The sequence below is a fragment of the Strix uralensis genome, chromosome 1 (genome assembly GCF_047716275.1).
Source record: "Strix uralensis isolate ZFMK-TIS-50842 chromosome 1, bStrUra1, whole genome shotgun sequence".
Taxonomy (NCBI): Eukaryota; Metazoa; Chordata; class Aves; order Strigiformes; family Strigidae; genus Strix; species Strix uralensis.
Window position 1 is genome coordinate 106,811,625 of NC_133972.1, and position 26,729 is coordinate 106,838,353.

At 37.7% G+C, this 26,729-nt stretch overlaps 1 protein-coding gene across 3 annotated transcripts in view; it reads left to right on the forward strand.

Annotated features, from left to right (window-relative positions):
* The window catches only part of GABBR2 (gamma-aminobutyric acid type B receptor subunit 2), a 487,733-nt gene that overhangs the window by 432,744 nt on the left and 28,260 nt on the right, over window positions 1–26,729 (forward strand). For all 3 annotated transcript variants that reach the window (XM_074876123.1, XM_074876133.1, XM_074876142.1), the window contains one exon: window positions 13,275–13,385. In XM_074876123.1, coding sequence (XP_074732224.1) covers window positions 13,275–13,385 — 111 coding nt within the window. The remainder of the gene's footprint in view (window positions 1–13,274; window positions 13,386–26,729) is intronic.

A 26,729-nucleotide genomic window follows, 5' to 3' on the forward strand; every position in this document is an offset into this window, starting at 1 on the left:
TTTCACCTTCTGATCAATTTACCAAATGTCTACTCTGCTGTTTAGAGAATCAAGTGATCAAGGGTTGTCACCACTGACACTTTTTCAAGCCTCAGATGGGTTGTGAACACAAACTCCAGCTTCAGTTTCTCATTGGTAAGGAAAGCTTCTTCCAGCAGAGGAGCTAAGATGTCTAACCTGACAAGTTGGATCATTTGGACGTGATGTTGGGGGATATGGTGTAGGGGAGAACTTTGTAGAGCAGGGCTGATGGTTGGATTCAATGATCCCAAGGGTCTTTTCCAATCTGAATGATTCTGTGATTCTGTAATTTGGCTCTTGCGATAGCTGCTCCAGAGATCCTCAGTGTAGGTTTACTTTGGGGAAGATCAACTAAGAGCTCTGTAGCAGAACATTCTGCATTTTCCTTAGCTTGTCAAAGCACATCAGCAAACTTGAGATTTCCTGGGGCCACACCACTGCTGCTTAACCTTACACAGCTATTTAGGCTGGTGCTGCTCCAAGGAAATCCTCTAGCACTGCAGCATGCAGTCCAGTGCAAAGTGCCAGAAGGTCGCAACTCCTGCCTTTCCTCAAGCCTTGTCACACTGCTACCTTAAAGGGGATAAGGTGACAGTGTAATAATCACTCAGGTAGCTCAAACAGAAGAGGATTGTCCTGAAATGTGTGACAGGCCAGTGTCTGTGGGTGGATACCGCGAAGGAGGTGAATCCCACGTCAGACGAACCTAGCTGACACCAACCATCACTGCTCAGAAATATGCTGCTCTTCATGCCCTCGTGCTGATACTGCCTGTCTGCCTGTGCTTATCTCGTCCTCTGCCAGTCCTCCAGGGAGCAGTGAAAAATGGCATGGAAGAACAAAGGCACTGATCCATTTACAGTTTCTTTTCAATGCCTTGATCTCAGAAATGAAAACTTGGGTGTAAATGTAAGCTGTCAGAGGTTGTGCTGAGAAAGAGTTTTTGAGGGCTTTCGTGTCCATTCTAGAAGTGCTCTAGAAGAATTACACATGCTCACATGCTAAAATAAAATTATGTAATAGGCATTCCTAAAAAAAAAAAAAAACAGGAGGAATGATAAAATCCCTAAGTACACCCTATTAAAAAAAAGGATGGATAGATTCAGAGGACAGTGGAAGCACTTTACCTCAAAAATAACTGCCTCAATGAATTCTTCAAGGCCAGTGAAGATTATAAACTTTTCTGCCAATACTGGATGCTGAAACAATCCTTTTATACTGACACCTGACACATCCATACTGGGAAGATGCTTGTAGGTAAGATCATCTGTATCTACCAAGACAACTTACAGTTCATATGACAAGAGAAAAAATGTACAGCTATAGACATACACTGTATATTTAGTTATAGAAAAAAAAATGAAAATACGTCAGAGAACGGTTACAGATCAATGCTTCCTCTAATTCTTTAGGTTGAAAATAAGCATTTTGTCTCATCCAGACCTTTTAATACAAGAATTCACTGAAACATAATCTTATAAATAAAAAAAATGTACTGCTGTCAAGAAGATGTAGGAATTACAAGGTAGAGTAGGTTCAGAGTTATCTGCTTGTACATATATACCAATATATACATATATATCAAACATATGCTTCAAAAGCCAAAAAAAATCAACTATATGATATGGAGCTTAACAATGTAAAAAACAATTCTATGAAAATATAAAATGGATTTTATGGTTGCTAGGTTTTGTTTCATGTTGGCTTGCTTTCTTATCAACTGAAAATTCTTCTGTCGTATACCAGAGCAAAAGACCTGCAACATTTAAACTGTGTGGTAGACTTGTGTTAAATGAAATCTGGTCTGACAGATGCTGAAAGAAGATAAATTATTTAAGAAAAATGTTGCATAAAAGTTTTACTGAACTGAGAGAAAGAAAAATTCCCATGACTACCTGCTTTGCTCTGAATAACGTCAATAGAAGTGGCAACACTGAAATAGCTATTTGTAGAAGAAAGTTGTAATGGAAAAATCAAAGTTCTCTGTAACTGCTATTCTTTTTGTGTTTTGAGGGCATGTAACTTTCAAGGTAGCTTAGTGCAACTATTATTGGTTCTTACTCATGTCAACTATTCCTATGAAATCAGGAGAAATACTTGGTGAATAAGATTTCAAAATTATTTATTTTCTTTGCTATAGCTTTTAAACTATCTTAACATCTCTCTATTCATTTAGAATAGAGAAAAGAGAAATTGAGAGATTTTATGGGTATTATGGTAGAATTAATCCTGGATATGCCTCCAGGGCAACCATGACAAACATAGTGTGCTCTATTCCACTCTTCACAATTCAGGAAACATGCTGGTCCAGTGGTACAATGAAGAGCAATGAGACTTTTTAAAGAAAGATAAAACATGTCCATAGTGAAAATCACTGGGATTGGCTTATCAAGGACTACATTAAGAGATTAGTGGGCCAAAATCTATAAATACCAACATAGGAACAAGATTTTGTTACATAGTCTTTCAATTCCTTAGACAAAACATAGTAGAAACTAAGGGAACCTGACACTAAATACATTTTAGAAATGAGGAGCAAAATGAGGGCAAATTTTTTTTTGCAGTCAACAGAATTGACTCAGCAAGAGCTACATAGGTTCATCATCACTGAATGTTTTCTCTAAAAAAGATGTTTTATTTCAAACTGGAGTTGATGCAAGAGAAAGCTACATCCTGTGTTTTACAGAAGATGAGACAATTATAAAAGTGGTCTCATTTAACTGTAATGCAAATATAACTATGGAATTCTAAGCCTTATTTCAAAATCCTTCTTTAAGGCAGGAAAGCCATCAATGTAAGATTCCAAGAGTAAATTAATGTGCTGAGGGCTACATCTTTCACAGCTGAAGCAGGACTCTACCAAGGATGAAGGCATACTTTAGTCACCAATACTCACCTCCAGTCTGTAGGCTTTGTTGGCATAATTATGCCAGTAAAAGTTGTAAAGACATGTGGTTCGTTCATTGGTGTCATTCTGCTCTAAGATAGGATCAGTTATGTTATCACGTGTGAATCTTCAGAAGTAATCTGTCAAGATCATGGATTTACACTCTTATTGCTGATGATATTCCTTATTTTAGATATTGAGATATTGTTCTCATAAAACATTGAATAGTCATAAGATTCATATACTTGTAAGAAAAAGGCAGTCTCAGTGAGTTTCCCCATGGAGAAAAGTGCCAAAATGTTCTTGTTGACCTTTGTTAACTAAAGAAAATCTCTTTTTAATTCAAAATGACCTTTCTTTTCAAAATGGAGTTAGGTTGTATCAAATAACGTTAACAGTTTTAAAAGGTCAAAACCAAATTAAATCTTTTGAAGTAATAAAATTATTTCTGTTGACCTGACCTTTATTTATTTATTGTTTATCCATTCAAATTTTTTATGATGGTATGCAAAAATGTTTATATCTGAGACATTACTAGTGTTGCAAGGTGGGAGAAAAAATTGAAATCTTCGAAATTCTTATGAAAGACAAATGTTTTTATGTACTTCCATATATTAAGATGCACCTTATATTTGACTGTCAACAAGAAATTAGGAGTTGATTTTAGACACTGCAGCTTTTGTGATAGGGGAGTTGAATCACGTAATTCTAGAAATACTTTGGAGGAGATGTAGATGCTTCTGCTACAACTATTGTGATGTAATTATTAAGCTAGTCTTAACATTTGAGAATGAAAGATTTGCTCAAAATTTTTGAAAACTAGGAAAAGACCTGCACTTAATACAACAGTTTCTGAATTATGTCTTAATGTAGTCATAAAAATAGCAACAAAATCCTCCAGTAGTGGGTTGATGGACCATCATCTAACCATTTTGGAGAGTATAAAAGAATAGGTGAGGAAATTAATATGTCCTTCATGTTGAGAAGTAGTCCTTTTTATTTGCCACAGCCCAGAAACATAGGGGGACAGTGGTGTCCACTGATGTTTGCCTCTGGAAATGTCATACAACCCTACTTTATGCTTCTCTCTTCTCCCACACCACATATGTATGTTTTTAATCCTATTAGGGAAGGGATTTTTCACTTTCTGCGTGCATACAGTGTCCATTTGTCGTTGTCACTGCAATGCAAATAGGCATATTAATAAATATTGTCAGAATCCATAAATCAAAGGAATTATAGCACTAAACAGAAAATGTAAGATGATTATAGAGGTGAGATTGTTGCCCTCCTTGGCCTGAATAGCTGGGCACAATTGAGGACCTGAGAGCTTTTCTTGTTGGGAGGAGCAACTGATGATAGATTCTGTTAGCTGTTGGATGCAAATGTGGCTTTTTTGCAGGAAAAGTGCTAAATCCTGTTTCTCTAAGTGCCACAGAAAGAACAATAAGTCATATGCTCGCTTACAACTCAAAGCCTACCTGCTAGAAAGAGCCTCTCTCTTGGATCCTGCAGGGGCCACCCTAACACATATGCCTTCTATGGCTGTCCTGTGCATTTTGCTCTACTGTCTCCTTTATGCATTTGCTGTACTTCCACATTAACGCTGTTTCCATTACCATAAGCAAGGAGGTATTGAATTGCTCCGGCCACCAAGGAGAGTGGCTGGCATGGCCTCCAGCATAGCAGAAAATCTAGTTAGGATAGGAAAAAAAACTAGAAGAAACTGCAAGTCCAGGTTGTCAGCCACGAGTCAGGGCAGCTTCACAGGAAAGGAGGGAAAAATATTCTTCCTCAGTTTGTGAAGCTGATACCAAGAAGTGCACATTTCTGGAAGAATCTCTGTAGCACAGGAGGGTCTGGGTAGTAACAAAGGTGTTCATTCCTCTAACCTACTTTTCTTAAATATCTTGGCCTTTTGCCCTCCCTTCAAAGAAAAACACATGTTCTACTGCTGAGAATACTTTAGTAAGTCTTTGTAACACTTGTCCTGCTGCCTCCATGCACATACACAGAAACGTTTCATTATTCAGTCCCTAGATATGTAATTGGGGCAACATTCTCTGAGGAAATAATATAATGTAAAATTTCTACTGAAGAGATCTCTGAGTGCAGAGTGGGAAGGCTTAGTCACAGTTGTTTGAAACACTTCAAAATACAAGATGATTTTGCCTTTTCCCTTTCATTTCTAGTCTGCATTTGTTTGCAGGGATCACAGGGGTTTCTTTACTCAATTACTTTTTACTCTATTTTTTTGTGTTTTACATTAATGCAAATAAATGAAACTGCTTGGATTAGGGGATGATAGGAATAAAAATATCAAGAAATCTCTGGGAACCTTTTGGCTCTTAAAAAACAGTTTAATTTAAATAAAAATGAAGTACCATAACAGCAAAATAAAAATCATTAGGTAAAGTGATGTTATAAATAATGCTGCTAAGAGATTCTCTTTACAAGTAAATGTGTAGACACATTTACAATAAAAGAGCTTATAAATAACTCTTCTGACATTTTATCATCTTTCAATCACACTAACTTACAGTACGTATGCTTACTGCTTTATGGAATTATTTGTGCAAGAGACAGATGGGGAGTGAGAAAGTAGGTTTGTTTTAAAGATATTACAGTGTGACTGTCACTGTGACTGTATTACCAGACCTTATTGTTTTGGGGTAGTAGGAAATACAGTGGTTGTCTCTTAACACATTTTCTTTTTTTTTCTGTCTTTCTTTCTTTGCTCTCATCCACTTGTAAAGTTAGACCTAGATTATGTATTTGTAGCAAGTTGAGTGATGTAAAATATCTACAATAATATCCTTGAAGCCCCAAAATGTGTTAGCAGTTTTTTCCTTGGCTTATGTGGTACATCTGTTTTATGTTTTAGAAAACCAAATTGAAAATAAAGTGACCAAATAAAAAATAGGGATATACATGTTGCTGTTCCAGAAAATGTAATTTCATTGTGTGATGATTTCTAGTTAGCCAAGCATTACTGTCCCATGTGTATGCTACGCTAAAATACCATTTGGAATGAAGATTTTTAGGAGTTACTATATAAACAGGATTTCTTCTGAACTGTCAGAAGTTTAATTTTTAAATTTTTTGTGAAGGCAGATAATGCTTAAGTCCAGTCCACTGACTGAGGTGGGGTCGGGAGATGAATTTCAGTATATCAAGAACATGAATGAAGCAGAAAATACCTTTAATCACCCTGGATAACCTAAAGATATCCTTTACTTTATGTCACATAGGCAGGGCTGTGTATTCAAATCTACGTGAGAAACCTTGCATCCTGAAACACTTCATACCACATCTCTGTGCAAATCCTTCTCTGGAGGACTCCACCGAGCCACTCCTGTTCTGGGTTTGGGACGAAAGGGCATACTGGGCCCAAGGCTGACTTCTGCCCCACACAGTTCCCACCTGAGCCTAAACAGTGGAGTTATAGTTTAAAATAATAATGCTATACTGCATTGCTGAAGTACTCATCACCACTGTGGAACCATTGGAAACTTAAAGTGCAATCCTTAGCCTCATTCATTAATGTATTTGAAGTGGCTGGAATCTTCTCTGTTGCAAACTAAGATAAAGTTTCTAAAAGTTTTACAAAACACAAAGCCAGTTTTTTTTCTTGTTTTGCATCAACTTGAAATGCCAGTAATTTATTTTTAATCTGTATAGTTAATATAAATAAATACTAATTTTAAAGTTAGTCACAATCTAAAAATCACACATTTTCATTTTAAATAACTTTACAGGGGAACATTATAAAGAATTGAAAAACTGATTTTAAGTGTAACTTCAAGTCATTAAATTTATTGAAACTGATCTTTTCCAAACAAAAAAAGATTCAAATAGAGAAAGTTTTCTCCAACATTTTTTCCAGTAAATTTCTAATTATAGAACTAGAATTAGAGTTTTAGAAATTCCTAATTCAATTTCCTAATTAGAAATTTACTGTAGAAAACTGCTTCTATCTCTGAAGCAATAAAAACTGGAGTGAAAATTTTTATTTTGATCCTAGTTATCAGAAATAAAGATTTTTTTATAATTCAAAGAAGTAAAGCACAATAGACTGAATCCCTCTCCGATTTCCTAGGCAATTTGCTTAACCTTCATATGACAACTCCTCCTCATGTACAGAAATCAGGTAACAGCTCCCTTTCTGATAGTGCCATGAGCATTAATCCATTGTTTCAGTACAAAGTAAGTAAATCCACAGATTAGGAGCTGAAGCAGTTGTAACTATTTCATTAAATAAAATTTTGTCTTCCACCTCAGATTATGGAAAAAAATCAAAAAAAGTAACTTTCATAAACTTTTGATCCTTATGAGAAGCTTTTCTATTCATATGGGAGCTGATATAGCATGCTATCTTGCTACAGTTGCATATTCCTAGTCATCAACTGTAAATGTTTTTACAAATATAAATTAGATTTTTAAACAATTTGAAAAAAACAAATCTAAATTCAAGTCTAAAATCTTTTTCTCCTTGGGGTCTGCGTGAAAGAGCATCAACTATGCACACTGGATGCAATGGACATTGTGGTTGCTCTGAACCTCAGCCTTACCTTCTCCTGAGGTCAGATCTGTGTTTCTCATTTCTCTTGCAGGGGTCATGGAGTGGCCAGGTGTAAGGATAGTTATTTAGTTGAAACCCTGCTTTTATTAAAAGAATCTTGCATTCCTATACTGGAAAACAGCCCTTACTATATGAAATAGTACTGTGCTCACCTATTACAAGCTGATTTTCTGTTCCATGATCAAATTGTCCTATGACTCTGAATCAAAAATACATGAAGAAAAAGTCTTTAAATAAATCACTGTCCTGGATTATTAGACTGTTACAGAAATGACCGAACTTCTCAATTAATCTTGGAAGGGAAATGAAATTGGTGACTGGACTGCAAGAATCCAGTAACAATTTTGTACTCAGCTGAGCTACTATACAACATACAATGTGATTCTTAATGTATCTGAACCCAAGCTCAGATATGAACAAAGACAAACAAGCTTTTATTCTAGGTTGCCTATCAAATTTTTAATTGGAAGACATTCCAAGTGGGCTACCCCAGCTTAGTATTTCATTTGCTATTTTGCATTCATGGAAGGCATGACTACACAAAGTAAAAAATATATGAAACAAAAGGGATCCATTTCCTGGCAAATGTTGTTTTCATATCACAGTTGTTTTTCTCTAAAATACCCTCAAATTTTTAAGTAATTGAAAAGTAGACAGCCTCTGAACCTTCTCTTTCTCTTTTCATCAGTAATTGAGAGCCTGGCTACAACACACTGCATGTGAAAACTGTTTAAAACCTTTTGTAGAACACCTTTCCATACAGATATGCAGTTTAGCACAGAGAAGGTCCTGTTACAACATGCAAGTAAATTTAATTTCTTACAGAATTTATAGTATAAACTAACTATAGTTATCCTTGGAAAAAAAAAAAGTTAATTTAAAAAGAAGTAAGGATAATCTTCTAATGTAGCAAAGTCTGGGGTTTCAGAAAAAGAATCACATTTGAGCTCCATATGACTGTTAAATGTGCCAAATTAAAAATGCCAGGGATATCTAATTCATGCTGCATACTAGCAATAGTATACAGTCATTATGCCAGTTAGATGGAAGTCATTTAAAGGGAAAATAAAACAAAGAGTGGGATGGTATATGAAGACCATTTTAACAGTGTGACAGAAGAGTATGATCCTGTATTTTCCTATACTATGGGAACTGCACAGTTTATTTTAAACATAGAAGCTGCAACTATTTACCTTATGTTTCATATCCATCTTTGGAAAAGACTGAGGTCTAATGTTTTGATTTTCTCACTGATAAAAGTGTAGCTGAAGAAATGGCAAAATGTCACATTGGAAATCTGCTGCAAAGTTTCTTAGAAAGCTTGCTGAGATTGTCCACCTGTGAGCTGTGTTACACAGCAGCACCACAACTCTGTAAATAAGGATCATCTGCTGTACTGGCAATGGGACCTGAAAAGGTGACCACGTAGAAGTACCCTAGGACGGTCAAGGACTTTTGGATACTGTGCAGTGGCCCAGTCTGTTCTTCACAGATATTTGCTGGATAAAATGCCTCATAGAACATAGACCTTTCCTCCTTTTAAAATGTATGTGGAGCTATAGAGAAGGAATGTCAATAAAGACATAAAATAAGTAAGTTATACACTAATCATCATGTAAATACCTCCCCACTGCACAGGGTCTTTTCTAAAGGGATTTTGGCTAGTATAATAGCCACTATGAAACTCTAGTTATAGATGAAAAAAAGGAGATAAGAGCTGTCTTTATATGGATCCAATAACATCATGACCAGAAGGCACAGGTGCCTCAGGGTGGTTTGCCCTATTTTTGCACACCTTAGTCTAAGACAAGGAAAGCTGTCCGTTACACTGCATACATTTGTTTACTCCAGTGGAGACAGATCCTTAAAGGAATTGGAGATAATTTGTCAAGTAAAACTGCACTTGCGCTTGGACCACCGCCTTTCTGCTTCCCTAACATGAGCCACTCTGGAAAACAACTTAAACCAAGCCTGTAGTTTTCTATTGCAACCCATAGATGTGAAGGAAACAAGAGTCTCATTGCTGCTCAGTTAGTTTGAGGATGTGTAGGAAGACAGGAGGCACTCGGCAGTCTCTGCCATCGCCCCTGCCAGGGTCCCTCCTGCAAATTTTCCTGCTGGTTCCGGGTGGTTTTAAACTTCACTCCTCCCTCTGGCAGTACCCACCTAAGCCATCGCTCACCTATCATGATGAGAATCTGCTAGACCACCAGCAGACTGAAGAGCAAAGAAAATGAAAAGGCAGCAAAACTACAGAATTGACTAATAAAAATTTGAACACACACAGAGGGGTTATAAACATTCTATAGGTAATCTGTTTACTGGCTTGAGTTGCTTTCTAGACCTAGCAGATCTCATGTAAAACAAGCATTTTACTGGTGATGATACACAACTCTTGTATGAAGTGAACAGATTAAACTGTTTATGTTCAACTGCTGAAAACACTCCAGAAATTGATGTCAATGTCAGAAACCTTATTAGGTTTCATAAGAGGTAGGAAAGCTTCAGCCTAATCACAAGATAGGAGGTCTTCAGGCTTTTGAGAATGACATCTGAAGGGCATTTAGATTGTTTTCTATAAAAGGAAAGGGCAAATTTCCAATACATATATAATCACTGGTAGCATTTATGTTGTCATCCTCTCTAAAGCAGTAACAAAGTGCACAAATGGTGGATGATTAGAGAGGTCAGTGAAGTGCTCCGTTCAGCTGTAATTGTAGAGTTTTTAAAAATTCTTTTGACATCAGAAAATATCATATGTTTTTTTAACCAGCTTTTTGCTATGATTAGTTAATTCATGCAAAATCAGGGAAGAAACAGAATGGAAAATTAAAAGCAGTAAAACAGGAATGTCATTTTGCAGTAGTGATAAGTAATCAGCAAAATCAGTTCACTGTAAAATTATTGCTACCTGCCAACACTTAACTCCACATGCACAAGACCTCAGCAAATTTTTGTTTAAAATACTACCAACTTGCAGATCTGGAAAGCGCTCTGAAAGAAGTGCTGCCCTATGTACACTTTTGCTGATGCTGCAATTGGTATTCTCTTTTCCTGCTCCCCCTAGAGCACTTCACAAGATTTTCTTATCTCACATAGAAAATCTGAATACACTGTTTTATTCAATTAACATAATTTTTAAACTATCATTACCTAATGAAATCTGACAATCTTCCTACTAAGGAAACGATGCAACTGTTTTCTCTCTAAGAGTATTTGAAAACAAGTTATGTTTCCATTTCATCGTTTTTCCACCCAGGTCTCAGTTTTGAGTAAGAAATGGATATATGCTTTCCAATTTTGAGCAAATTTGCATTAGAGAACAACTACTTAGTGAAAATAAAAATATAATCTGCCGCTGGCCTAACAGGAGTTCTCATTTCAGTAATATTCTTTGAAATAAGGAATCATTCTGATTACTCATAGTTGGTTAAAAGTGGTGGAATCCTTCAGTCTAAGTGTGAGTGGAGGTTTCTATCCAGGGACAAGGGAAATGAATGCATGGCATTGACCATCACACCAAGTGGAAGTTTACATTATTTATAAACTTTTGTGTTTCACAAAAGTATGAAACTGAAATAGAAAGAATACATAGCAGAAAGCACGTAGACCTGGAGAAATGAAGAGACAATCCCGTGCTGACTTCCCAGTGTGAAGGGGGAAAAAAAAAAAAAGACATTCTGATGCCCACAAACTTGAATTTTATGTAACTTCTATAATTCCATGAGGGATGCAATTGTTGGCATACTGTAACTCAAAGATGGGGAAAAAAAGTTTTATAGCAGTCTTAGGTGTAATCTAGAATTTCAGGAAAATGTCTCTGTAGTACCGTCCTGTTCACACATCAGTTACACATTCAGAACTATATTTGAATGATTTGTCATGTGAACTTTATTTCATACTAGTCAAACATTATGTTGAACATAGCAGGTTGTAACTTTGACATGAAAGGGTGCTTTCCCTTCAGTGCACCTAAATTTTAGCATTGGGCTTTTGTCATTGATGAGGGAGAATGAGGTAGTTCAACTGATCCCCTGACAAACATTTGTAGCATCTTAAATGTTGTGATGTCACTTAATGTTTTCAGTCATTTCAGTTTTTCAGCTAATGGTTGTTTGCTTGCCATCAGCAACCATTAGGGTGGAGTCATAAGCTCTCCGGGAGAGTTAATATTGCCTTCTTGGTTTTTATCTTATTTTATTTTAGGACACCTTCTTTCAAAGATCTTTATTCTCCTGTTCAGGGTTTCTACAGAAGTCCAGGATAGGAGGTTTTAGATGTTAATGTCTTGCCTACTGCAGGATTTGCAAAGAAAACTGTGAATCCTTTGACTGTGCAGTGCATAGCACAAGGTTGTTTGGGTTCCCCCCCACCCCCCTATCTACCTCCTTATTTGTTACATTATTTTTTTACAGTGTATGAAGTCAGGGCAATGCTTCACATACAAAAAGACCGTTGGAAGAGACTGAGCTGTGGATTAATGCTGTGACCACTGAAATCCATAGCAAAATTCATACCAGCATCAGAAGGAGCAAGAATAAGCTTTAGGAAATTATTCAGATCTCTCTGAAGTCCTTCCACATACAATTCTGTGTTTTCATTGGTGTAAACAAGATTGTTCCCTATCTCATATAATAATCATTATACTTCTGCATAAGACTTTTTACACATGTTATTCATCAGAAAGGGAAACTGCAAAGCCCACTGGGACAACCAGGTATGGAAAGTTATGTCTGGGTTGATTTTAGTATAGCTGAAGTTCAGATCCAGTGTTTTGAAGTAGAAAGGAAAAATAGTTTTTAGTATTTTAGTGTTTTCTGTAAAGCAAAACACACTGTAGGTACGCACTGCTCAGAATAGGCAACAGGAATATTCTGCAGTGTTTAACTAAAACAAGATGTCTTAGAATCACCTTGTGTTGCTACACAATGTACACCATTAAAAAGCAGTTTTACCAGACCCTAATATATATTCTAATTTTAGACAGCATAGTCACTAGTAAGCATTTGCCTCAACTGTTTTTTGTCCTGTTTAAAAAAAAAAAAAAGGGTGAAGAAGTTGTTCTTGCAGGTTTCTCTGAGTCTTTAGTTATAACTTCTTGCTCTACAAACCTGGAGTCCTGATAGTCTGAAAGTCCTCTTGATTCTGCACTTTTATACAATCTCATTTTCAAAACAAATGGAAAGCTACTAAGATTCCAGCAGTATTAAATTTTGCATAGATGTTTACTTGCTCTAAAGGATTGTTTTTTCCAGATTTTTGATGATTTATACTCTCTTCTAAGCTACTGCTGTAGTTTCCATAGTAAATGGTCTTTGATTTAGTTCATGGTTAGCAATGAAAAAACACCTGAAACACAGCAGTGTTTCATACATTATCAGCCATTTGCCAATGACACAAGAACCGCAGGTTAAAGGAAGGATGACTTTAAGTACATTTATTTTCATGCCTGTGCATTCAAGCTGTCTGCCTTGTAGAAAAATTAGATGTCCTGAAGCTGATAAATGTGACTGACACTGTTAAAGACAGAATGACTTCAGACATTTTCTTTCTAGTTTGCAGTAGAGGTGACCTCACCTGGTGGTAGCTTTCATGCAGTTGTTTCCTCAGATCTTTGCTTTTCACTGTACTCCTTTGCAGGTTCATGGGTCTGCAGTCATCACAAGTTAAAGTTGTCCACTCTTTTCTACACATCCTCAATCTACTAAGAATAGATTTAAGTACCTCTGAGGTGTGAATACAAATGAAATTTGAATCCAGATATTTCACCTTTCATTTTTGCAGCCGGACCCTGCGGGCAGAGATATTTCCATCCGACCAATCTTGGAGCACTGCGAAAACACTCACATGACAATTTGGCTTGGGATTGTCTACGCTTATAAAGGGCTGCTGATGGTAAGCATAGCTTGTTCTGCACAACACTGACTTCAAGCTGCTATTTACTGATAGGCATGAACTGAATTATATTTGCTTTCCTGATGGCTGGGAGTGAGTTAAAACTTCCTTGAATACATCTTTATAATTGGACCTGTTCTAAATTTCATTAGGTGGTAATATGTGGATATATGCATACATAAAATAAATAAGACATTAATAGCACTTAAGCTGAATACTATAGATATACCACAAACAAAGAAATACAATAGTGAGAAGATGGATCTATGAATGAGACAACTTTGTAAATAAAGAAGCCCGATCATCCGAATTCCTTTAGGTTCTCCAAAAAGGTGGGACTAGGTTATTCTAGATGTTTGCCTCTGAGTTGCAAATGTCCTTTAGAAACAGTCACAGGAGATGCAAGATTAATTTGGAGCCTGAATCAAAATAACCCTTTTGTCATTGAGGCCCATCTCCACAAAAATATTTAGTTACTAAAATGGACCTCAGGAACCAGGAATCCTGAACCTTGATAGTTTAAAAAAAAAAAACAAAACCAACAAACAACCACCAAACCTGCAAAGGTGACTATTAGTGATTAAAAGCCCCTAAGCCTGAAGGTTTTAAAAACATCTGATTCTGATAGCACTGACCAGCTGAACACCTATCTTGAGTTGAGCCCCATCTGGATTCTAAACCTAGATAGACATTCATTTACATTGCCCGAAGGGTTCCATCTGTTCTGTGTATTTGTAGCATGCCTGTTCGTTAGGACACCCGTGAAAGACTGGCTCAGCTGCTTCCACTTGGTGTGGCTGGTGCTGCTGCCTTGGGGGAAGCCGGGGAGAGGGAGCTGCCTGGAGTAGTCCTCTTCCTTCTCCACAACGAATGGCTGCTCTGCTGGGCTGCAGAGGCCTGCTGCTTTTCATGCTGCTTTTTTCATGCTGACAGATCTTTAAATATGCAATATGAAAATATGAAGATCAACAGGAAAGGATGAGAGCGTTTTTAAAAAAAAAAAAAAATTCTACACAGTCAGTAGCTTTGTGGTCAGACTGGTCTGCTGGGGAGTGCCTTCAGGCAGAGAAGTCATTAGCCCCAAGTGTCTCCAGTTCCTGGGTGAGAGCTCTGATCCTGGAGCTACTAGCCAAAAGGATGCCTTCCCACATTCCCATTTAAAAAAGAAAAAAAAAACCCAACAACTTTAGGTGTAGATGCCTGCTTTTCAGAGAATGTCCAAGCAGGCTGTGAAATCAAGAGCTAGATCCTACCTGATCCCCCCAAAGGGATCAGGAATTAGGAGATATTCTGCTTCTCAGCATGCCTTACTGGGCAGCTCTGAGTGGCTCTGGGTTCACAGTAACCTCAGCATATATCACAGCATCGAGGGATTTGTGTTTTGAAGGCACAGTTAGGAGCTGTGACAGGGTTAGGAGCCGTGACATTGACCAGCACTGGGGCCATAGTTTGGCAGTAAGATATAACTGTCCTTTTGCATAAAACATCATGCTTTATGCAAAAAACACAGCACACCACACAAAATTGTACCAGTATATTGTATGTGGAGCTTCTTTCCACACCAGTGAACTAGTCCAGCTCAAAACAGATTGCTGCAAATAAAAGGGAGCAAGGGCTCCTTCAGGCTGTCAAAGCCCCTGTACCTGTCTGCAGAGCCCATTTGCAAGTCCCCATGTGGAGCTGGGAGCTTCTGAAATTCCTACTTGTATTTCTTTGTTTGATTCTTCCTAATCTGAATAGTGCCAATTTCTGATTTTGTCTCTTTTTAAAGCCAAATCTTCCAAAGAGATACAGCTAAACTGGAAAGTACAGCTTTAATACCCAGTTGCTGACAATGTATTTAACTTTATTGCAATATTCACATTCTATGAAGTGATGGTTTGTATCTGTTAGGTCATTTATTTACCTTCAGGGATTAAGTTCTTAACTTTTTGTCCCTTTTTGAGTATATTACCTTATTAGTGGTTTGACATATCTATCAATAAATTCCTGCTCTTCACGTGTGAGAGTATTTTTCACTTTGCATATTTAATTTTACAAGATTTTTCTCAGAAAATTTGTTAAAAGAAACAATATTTTCCATATTTTTGTTACTTTCCAGTCTTCTTGTATAGAAATTTTGAACAGTTCATTTTGTGTTCTTCCAGGTAGAATTTTCCAGTGTTCCTTCTACAAGTGCCTAAGAGATCTTTCTCTGTGGTTCTGTTTGAAAAGTAAACAAATAAATGTTTGGTTCACTTAGAGCAGTGTAAATGAACAAATCAAATTAAATTCCTTTAAAAATACTGAAGGATTCAAACAAATGGTAGGATTTTTTTCAAAAAATAACTTCAATAATGTTTTCAATTAAAAATTAAAGAGCGAAAATAACATATATTTAAAAAATACATTCTCAAGTAATTTTCTTTGAAAAATGCTGGACAGTAATCAAACTGCATTGGTTCTCATTAATCCTTTGCCCTAGATTGGTTTGTTGGTGTGTTTGTTGAACTGTTTTCTGTAAGATATGTGACTCAGTTTGTTTCAGTTTGCAGATGACATTTGGCATTACTCCCCATACTTATTTCAGGCACAAGTGTTTCATAATCACCAGTGAAATATAGACTTTTTATTACTCTAGTGCCCTTTTATCACACAAATCACTACATATGGAAAATATACTCTTCTGAATCACTTAAATAATTGCTGTGGTGAGTTATATGAGGACAAGATTGATGCAGTTTATCTTATCACCAAAAATGTTTATCTACACCACACGTACTTTGCCTTCAGAACAAAACCCAGAACCTCTCGTGTTACTGTATCATTTTATAAAGGTTTATCTAATATGAAATTCTGCAGTTTGTAATAATAAAATACTTATCTCTAATTTAACATACTTTATACTAAAGAGCTACTATTGCTAATTACAGTACAATGCTGTATTTAAGGTGAAATGGCTTAATGATTTACTCAGGCTAAAATTATTTACAGTGACCTCTTGTTGTCTCAAAATGAGAATACAAAAAATTAGGTTAACCTAAAAAAGTCCTTTTCTTTTTTGGCTTGAAGATAAAGCAATACTATCCATTCTGATGACTTAAGTGTACTGATGCAGTGAATAAATCACTCAAGGTAGGGCAGAGCACAGAAGGGCAGGAAAGGGCAGGAAAGGCAAGGCAAAATAAGGGAAGGCATTACTTGCCAGGATGCACAGGTTCCTTCTATATTAAGCTAAGCAAACATTAAAAGTCAGATTCACAATTCTTCAGTTGCCTTTGAAGGGTTGTGAGGAAGTGCTTATCAACTGCATGAAGGCTTCTCAGTTATTGGATTCAGATTCCTCAAGACTACTGACCAGAGAATAATAGGAAGACAACCATCCTAAATTTTGCCTCTGTCATTGTATTAGTCTTCTTGGTGAGCCTGACCAAGTCCCACCATACACATAAGACTCAGTTTTTCTTACCATCTCAGGTTCAGCTCCTCAAAGGCTACATACAAGTTCAAGGTCTGTCTGTGTGTAGATGGTGACCATCCATTGCAGTATGTCTAGCTTTAGATTTCTAAATAGACATGGTTGAAAAGTACCTTTATTTTATATATTCCAAAGGATGATAGAAATCACACCATCTTAAACTTGCCAGTGATCCATTATTAGTGAGTGCAGTAACATTTTTCTGAGGGCTATGAAATATTTTTCTGATCTCAGCCAGAACAATACCAGACTAAGGATGGATTGGACTCTAGAGCACTTTGCTTATTAACCACACATACTAGACTTGTCTACAGTTTGATTCCCCTCTTCCTGATAATGCATTTAATTAACATTAGACTCAAGGTGTACATATGACAGAAGTTTCATTGTGTTGCTGACATATTATTACAGTTACCTATTGTTCAGCTACTGAGAAACAGGTTTTCAAGGCCAAGGTATATTTTCAGTTTGGCTGTTGCTCTGCATATCAAATCCTACTTTTACCCTGTAAGTGTTAACTGAGGGGTTTTTAAGCTATAAGTAATATTACTGACCACATCTGATACACGGTTTTTAACATATAGTCCTTAGCTAACCTTGCTACAGATGGAAACATCAGTATTTCATGGTGGAGACAGATAGGAAAAGCTGATGCATAGTCAAGGTCACTAAGAATAAGAAATTTAATTCCTTCCAATGATTCATATTCCAGCATTCTGTTTTAGTCACTATAGTTGACATAATGCACAACACAACTCAGTAATTGATATATGAAGGCAAATAAAGTGTTAAGTCAACTAAAATATATCTTTGGGATAATGTTCAGTCTTAATTTGAAATCTGAGGAATCCTCTGCTTCCTGAGGCTCTCTAATCACTAAGTTGAATTTGTCTAGCTCTGACTTTGAAACCTTGAACCTTGGTAGGTCTTGCATATATGTTGTCCCTGTTTCTCTAAAATGACCTGATGCCTTTATTTCTAGGCAAACTACACTGTTTGGCCAAATTTCCATGACTTTTCTAAAAATGTTACTGCTTTATGATAATGACATCTATTAATTGTTTACCATTCTTCACCTTTGCTTCCTTTGCATCATTTTCAGCCATGAATTTATAGCCTCCTTAACTCAATGTACAAATATGGGACAGAATTAGGTTAACGATCTTCGGTAACTTTCTTCACTAGTTTCTCATTAATAGCTACACATTGAAATCTATCACCTAGATTTCAATCAGTTTAAATTTGTTGTATTGATTTTGTAACATACTATTTTTAAATAACAATACCGTGCAGTATTAAGACAAACATTACCGAGAAATCCAAGTAAGCTGCATAAATGTGATTATCTTTATTCAGGCTTACACTTTCATTGAAAAAAATAATAGCATGTTGAATTATATCGCTATCTCTTTTTTTGTCATTTATTGCCTGAGTTCATGTATCAGCCATTTCATTAATTTGCTTAGGATAGAAATTACTGTAATAGCTCTGTAATCACTGACGATATTCCACTTTCTCTTTTCCCATATGGCCTCTTTACATCTTAAGTGGAGCTTTGCCAGAATTCCAATAAATATCAACAATTAAGTCCAGCAGTCCAGACAACTTCTAAATCAATTCCTAAAACTCCTGCATGAAAGTTACCAGGTCTCTCTGATTACAACAGTTTGTCTTAACAGGGGTTTCAAGAGCTCTCTTACTGCTGGAATAAACTGCATTTCACTGTTTTGGCAAGGCATGAATGCATTGTTCCTATATAAATATAGGACAAAATACTCATTAAGCATATCTTACCATGCATCATTACTGTTGAATTTGTCATCTTCCAAGGAATGAATCATTATTAGGATTCCTTTTTCTGCACACACGTTTTTAAAAATCCTTATGAATTCTGTTAATGCTGCTAGCCATTCATTTTCTACCATGTATTTTACTTCCCCTTCCACTATCTGTGTTTTAGAACTTTTTTTTCATAATTATTAGGAATTTCCTCTTTTTAACTGTTGTTACATTCTGTCTAGTTTTTGTCTAATTTCATTGCTTACTTGTTTTAAATTCCACAACAATCAAAACAATTTTTAAAGTAAGGAAAGCTTCTTTACACTTAGGAAGTTTAGGGCAGATTGTTTACAGCACATACCCAAACATCTTTCAGTTGCTATTTGTAAATATTCCTGTTGCTTCCCCTGCTCCCTTCTCCAATAGCTTCCTTTGCTCTGATGGCTAATCTGTAAACATTACTTTTCCAATGTTTTCATGGAAATGTTTTCCACTACTTGAAAGCAGATTTGCAAAAAGTAGTTAAGTACCATGGTTTAGAGTTTGGGCTGCAGTCAGTGCCCAGTGGCAGTCTTCAGTCAGCACTTGGTGCTCTTCCCTTGGTGGGCAGGTGAGGAGAGTGTCTTGGCCAGGGTACATGGTCCTCGCTAGCCTGAAATGCATCTTCTCTGAACTCCAGCAGAAGTTGGTTGTGTGACAGGCCCCAGTAAGAAAATACCCAGTCAGAGTCCAGGTAGCTGTTAGCATGCACAGAAGCAGAAACTTTGGCACTAACAGCGTTCAGGCACCTACAGGTGATACTGAGGGATGGCCTGACCATCCTTGCTGGATACTGGATGTAGCTTCTCACTACCACCTCAGGTGCTTAAGCCCTCTCTGTAGATTTAGCCCAAGAGCTTATGAACAGTACAGCTGTGGTGTGTAACATGTGCCCCTCATTTTTGCTGTATTTACTCAGTATAGACTGGATATAAAGAATTTTTGTTTTGCTCTGAGTAAAGTGAAGCAGTGGAGCAGATTGCCCAGAGTGGCTGATCACCCTTCATCCTTGAAAGGTTTCAAGACCAGACTAGATAAAGCTATGAGCAGTCTGGTCTGACCTCACAGCTAAACCTGCTTTTTGAGCAGGAGGTTGCACTAGATGATTTCCTCAAGTCCCTCCCAATTATCTTATGAGACTGTATCAACAATATGACTATTCTTTATTAATCTCTTTATCAAATTAATAGATTTTATGTGTATAAAAATTGAATAGTCTCCAGACTATGTTAAAATTCCCAATTATTTTCTAAAAATGCCTTTGATTTTTAACACATTTACTTGCATTCTTTGCTAATTACCTTTATGATCAAAAAGACTACTCAGAAGAAGGGATTGCTACCTTCTCAATTAATTTGAATGATTCCAACTCATATTTATGGTGGGTTTAGCACCAACCCATCTGTCCCATCTTACAATCATTAAAGAGGAAGATAGTTAATCTTTGTGGTGGGGGAAGGTAGTTTATAGTGGTACCAGATATTTGCTGTATCTTTAATAAAACATTGACAGTGTTTTAGCATCCAAAACATAAGTTACCATATGGTTTTGTAGGATAAATTTTTCCCTGCTATGACCATAAATAAACTTCATATATTTTCTTGAAATATTGCAGATATTGCAGTATTCCCTTACATGTCTCTTGGCACCGATTTTTATATAGCAGAAATAAATTGTAGCATACACTTGTTTTCATCAGAGATGTTCGATCATTTTACAGTGTTGTGATTGTCAGTGGTAATCTTATGACAGAGATGATATAAAGCTATTCCAAATGGATATTTGCTAATAACCAATTGTATATTTGTTTCAACTTAGTCACTATAATGTACTTCATGACTAAGCAGAATTGTCACAGAAGAAAGTCAAATACAGTCAGAATAGAAAGAAGGGAAAATATTTTATTAACCTGTTGATTTGGGAGGCTGGAGCATAAAGTGGAAAATTTTATCTGGATGCATGTTAATGTCCATAGCTTTGTGCAGCTGCTCTTCCATCTTGCCTTAGGCAGGACCATACCAATTGCCCTGAGACGTAAAGGACTTTTCCAAGATCTTTACAAAGAAAGCCCTTCAGCTGAATAGCTGAATATCATATCTTGCAATTAAAAAAATATTTAGCTATTATCCTAATGCTCAGTAGAAATATCAAGCTTCCCTTTAGTACTGTCTATCCAGAGCACCTCTGTGAAAATGAACTAAATACACAGCTGACTCATACCAGATCAGGGGAGCGAGTGATGGTTAAACATCAGATTGTACTGACTGTGAAGATAGGAGACCTATAAGGGTATAGTTTGTCTTTCAGTTAGCTACCTTTACTTGGTGTGCTGGCAATTAAAAAAAAAAAAAAAATCACTTTTCTATGCATCTTCCTGAAAAATGCCCAGTATTTTTTACTGCCCCATTCTCCAGTGAAAACCTAAAAATCAAAATGCTTTTTTCTTTTTCTTAGTTTTGAAAATTCTCATTGAAAAAAATCTGCAGCCATTTCACTGAAATATTGTCTGTGATGATCTGAATTTAATGAATGAACATGAGTCGGGAAACCCACAACTCCAGCTTCACAGTTACTTCAGACTGAGAGGTCCTTACAGGCCAGAGTCCAGAACTGGGGTTTTTTTTATGGGGTGGCAGGAGGGGAAGTATCACAGTAATCTAGGTAGGGAAAAAAAAAAATAAAACCACACACAACTCAAAAAGCCAAAACCAACAAAAAATCCCCAGATGTAAGATCTCTGAAGCAAAGGCTTGGTTTTGGTCTTTCATACAGCACAGCAGGGCAATGTATGATCCACAAGTGAGCTCAGTAAGTGCTACTATAATATGGTAATTAGCTGCAAAGCTGCAGCCTGGTCCAATATATAATCTTTCCAAAACCATACCCTCTAGTTATTGGCAAGCATGACTTCTGACAAGATTGGAGACTTTTCCTCTGGTATTTCTCTGCTCTTGTCTGATATCCTCAGTATAATTTTCTTCCTTTATCTTTCTTTCCTAATACTGCTCATAACCCATGTTCAAAGTATAAGCAGACATGACTGAAATGAAACACATAAACAAAATGGTTTAAGGTCAGTACAGGGCAAGAAGGAATATAGGAGGATAAATAATTTCCTGCCTGTCATCTGCGTGTCTATAGCAAATTAGACACTTGATTGTATTAATATATGTTGTGGATCAGTAAGCAATCGTTATTGTGGTTAGCAGTAATTCCGGTGAACAAGATTTTAAATGAACTAGTAGCATTTTGAAAAACAGTGTTAAATGTTTTCCAATACTTCAGCTACAAACACTTTTATTATATTCCTAGCTATCACAACTTAGTCAGTACAAGATTTTTAAAAACTAAAGTTTGCCTGTAAACATAAACATTGTATTTTCCATCTAATTGTATCTAATTGTATTTTCCTTCTAAGAATTTAACACAGAATTCTCTTAGTAATCAGTAATCTATCTTTAGTCACAGTGGTATAATCTCATTGTCTTCAGATACTGTTTTTCTCACAGCCTTTTTAGGTGCACTGACAACACAGCCTAAACCCACTATATCAACTGCTACCAAGGTAATACTCTAAATCAGTGCAGTGTCAAATGGAAGCTGCCTACCCTCAAACACAAGATGAAACAAACCAATCTTGCCTGTACGGCCCATACCTTCAGAGAAAATCCAAACCAACATTTTATGACACTTTCTACATCAACAAGATCAGTATTTAGTAGACCAAAATGGGAAAAGGCTTTAAGTTAATGAGTAATGATGTAGGAAGCCTTCCTAGTTACATTCTCAATGCATCTTTGGTTGACATTCCCAAAGGGACTTAAATTAGACCATTAGACTTGACAGTAGACTATTGTGCTCCTTAACTTTTAGATAAGTGTTTTCTATAGGAGAATGCATAGCCCTGAGTTATTCAACCTCCTTCTGTGATGCATAGGATCCATCAGGAGCCTCAGGATGGGAATTGTAACTGCCAGCAAGGAGCTGCGTAAGCGAGCTGGTATAAAACAGTGGGGACAGATGTGTCCTACCCCTCCCTGAATTTAGCACATTAGCACTGCTAAGAGCTGCCTGCCTCCATCCCAGTGTGTACATGCACGCCTTCTCTAAAGACTGTTTAATCAAAATTCTCAGCAGAAATCAGAACTAACATCCCACACAAGTGCCCAAGTAATTAAGACAGTCAGTCTCTCGTTACGTAAAATCTGACAGCTCTGAAAGAAGTTTGAGAGCTCCTTCTGAAGACAACCTCTACTCTGGGGCTAGGGAGCACATCTCCGGCAAAATGTGGAATTGTGCCATGTTATCCAAACACGAAACTATGCAGTGGTTATTACCAGCATCATTGTCTTGAATGAAGATGGCTGCCACTGTATTTTGTGTGGGGCCCAAGCCGAAGCCGGAGGACACACTCCGAGAAGCCTTTACCAGCTTGAGCCCTCCAGGAGCAATAGGAGGAGAGACAGCTGCATTGCATATCCCAGCAGGCAGCCTTAAATATCAAATGGTCCTTAAATTGCACATCAGTCTCAAGACTAATGAGAAGCATGATTTACATAGCTGGAGAAGATTAATGTTTAAAGTTTAAGTACCAGGAGTAAAGAGCAGCTGAACTGGGGGACTAAGAGTCTGTGTTTTTAACTGGAACTCATAAATTTCATATTCAAAACTTGTCAAGGAATCACAGGAATCTGGACCTTTCATTGACAATGTCTACATCCCATTCCTCAACCAAGCCATTTTAGGGATTTTCAGGATTTTTGCAGTCATAGAAGTGAATTTTTCATTTGTGCAGATTGGCTGAGCCTCAGGAATGGGGACAATAAGGGCAGATGGAGGGAAAGCAAGGTGTCAGGTTAACTCAGGAAGACTCTATCTCACACGAGAAATCTTACCAACCCAGTGGAGCCCTGCAGGCACCTGTAGCAAGCAAACAAGGAGCACCTCTGCAATCACCACTGTCCTGGCAGCAGACTGCAGAAAACTCTCAGCTGTTATTCATGTTTGAGTCTCAAAGATGAGCTGTGACTTTTAGAAAAGGAGAACCCTCTTCCTGAGGCAAGCATTTTACCCAAAATGCCAATAAAAATTAAAATGCTGTCAAATTTATAGTGCACAATTCTGAGGAAATCCACTTGCTGCAAGAGCCTCTCCCTTTCTTTAGTTATCATATAAATAAATATCTTCCTTTCATCTGGAAGATACTTAACCATTTTCCATGCTGTTCTCAATTATAAATGAGAATGGGCCAAACCATAACCCCCACAACATTGTCCAAATGATCTTTTTCCATTATAATTGATATTTTAGATCGCTTTATAACTGCCTCAGCTATAAATTCATGCCCATTATTTGTAATAAGTGCTGGCCTCATTTAAGTGTGTTGGCTGTATTCCCAGAATAATGCTTTTGGAAGGGAATCTGTTCATACTGGGAGAAGTGGGGGAGAGTGAGGAATGACCTGCACAACCCTAAAAATCTCATTAATAATTAATTGTAGCAGGAGAAGATAGAAGTCTTCTCTATAGTTAATCAGGGTCTCATCCCTTTAAAAACATGAATAGACATACACACAAGGATTCCTTTTGCCCCTCAAAACAGCTCAGCCCAGACAAGCCTGTTTGCCAGTTCAGAGTCTGGCAAAGTGTAAATTTAAAGCGTAGCAGAGCTGTGCAGCACCGTGAGTGTAGGGAGTGCAGAAGAGGCAATCTCTGAGATGGTGGAGTGTCTGGGAGGAATAGGTTTGTATCCTGAAAAAAGGTATCACCAGTGTATGTCCCCAGTGCAGCCAGGTATGTACAGTGGACAACTTGCTTCTGCATAGCCTGTTAAGGAGTCAGTACATTCCCTGCTCCATCTGTGCACAGTGCCAGACCCAACAGCAGAGGAGCCCTGCCTGCATCCTTCCTTATTGGAAGTATCATCTTGGTTACCTGAGTAGCTCTGAAAACATATCAGGGGATGAGCTGCTTCTCTGACACAAAGCTACCCAACTCAATAAACGGCTTACTGACCTCAATTGCCCTACCTGAATAGCTCTGAGACCCATCTCTGCTCCAGGTATCTGCCTGCAGGAGATATAGACAGTGCAGACTATCAGTGTGATTAAGCAATGCCAATTTTATTGTGGTGAAGCAAGCCTTTTATAATGCAGGTGAGAATCACATGATATAATCACATGGTATAATTCTTTCTGATTGGACAGTTAGCTTTGCACATGCTCCTTAAGCTCTTTCTTCTGATTGGATAAAAACTGCCACATTGACATTGTACAAACTTCCTTCTTCACCCAAACCCACACCCTGAAGTTGTTTAACTTCCTGGGTTCTTCCTCATTCTTTCAGGGTCATTTCCTCATCATATCCTTGCCAAAGCTGGGGCTTTACCAGTCTTGCGCATATGCAGGATTGCTCACATGCCCATTTTCTTGCAGGGACTCCTTCCGAATCCCCACATCTGCCTACATACACCTTGACCCCTCAAGAGTAGCCCCCCTCCCATGCTCTGCCTGCAGCAGCTACTACTTTGCTTCCTGCACTTCTTAGGCTGCTGGGAAGGGTGGGGGAAGAGGCAAGGAGCAGGGGTGAGTTGTGGGTTCTAGTCCTACTAGAGGAGAGCAGTAAAACAGAAGAGGACAAGGAGGCAAGGGAGTGCCCTGGATAGGATCATGTCCTGCAGGAGTGTGTGGAGGGGACAGGGTGGGAATGGTGCCAAGGAAGAATTGGGTAAGGATTGCAAGGGCAGCTGCTTCTGCTGTTGCTGGGAAGGGCCACCTCACTTACATATATTGATACGCATTGTGTCAGTGATGGCAGCATTGGAAAGTGGGTGAGCAAGAGGCTTGCCTGGACTAGGCAGCACCTCCAGCCTGCCGCACTCCATGGGCTGAGAGGACGTGCCTGATCCACCAAAGCCTTCCAGCTGGGTCTGCACATGAACATGTGGCAGGGTGGCATATGTGCTGTAGGCAAGAGAATGAAATAAGCTTGCAGACAAGCTCAGCAATGGGAGGGCAGGGCTGGCAGTTCAGCAGTAAATCCTGGTTTGAAGTGCCTGGGTGAGTAGGTAGGTGGCTGCAGCCTGCTAGTTTCTGTGGGAGTTCAAGCAGCTGAGTCACAAATGGTTGGGTTTGTTGCCATTGTTAGTTGAGGTAAAAACTAAGCCAATAGTCAAGGAATTTGCAGTTATTGATGTCCAGTTGTTGGACACATTACAGTTGAAAGCATGTAAGGGCAAAACTGAGTTTGACCAGCAAACATAAATCTGTCAGTTCCCAACTCTCTTCTGCTTGACTGGCAACCAGTGTTCTTCTAGTCCAAGCTATTTGCCTTTGGAATTTTTAATGTTTTTTCCCACAGGAAAAAAGCAAAAGGTAAATTTTTACTAGGCAACTGCAATTAATTCCCAAATGCCATGATCATAGACTTCTAATTTCCTGGATTACCACATGGGTTGCAGCTGTATAAAAGAGAAGATTATCTCCATGACATGGTAGTGGATAAATGTGATGGTCTGGGAGGAGGGGTATCAGTGTCAATGGGAGTGCACCTTTTTTCTTTCTCCTTCTTGTCTGTCCCTGCAGTGTGATCAGAAAAAGCTAGAAAACATAGAAACCATGTCTTGGGTCTTAGCGATGGTTCCTCCCTCTGTCCTTCCTATCCCTTCAGTACCATCTGCTATCTGTCATTCTTCACAGGACACCATACACTCTCACCGGGCTTTGCCTAGACTGTAGGCAGGATTACCTATTTACAACTTCTTGAGTTCATTTATGGTTTTATTGCATTGCCAGAATTTCTCTGAGGAATGCAAGAGAAAGAAAATAATCGTTTGCAGTGGTTCATGTTGTAGAAAAATCTAATTAAATTTCAAGGGATGAAGATGGATTCCTTACACTAAAGACTTTCTCCTGCTGAATTACAAAAGCATATTGCAAATAACAAAGGGGCTAAAATTTAAAAATACACCAAAGAAAAAAGCAAACAAAAAATTGCCACAAGAATGTTTTATGCCAGAAATCATTAGACAACTGCAATTGAAAGGCCATTACCAACTCCCACTATAATAAA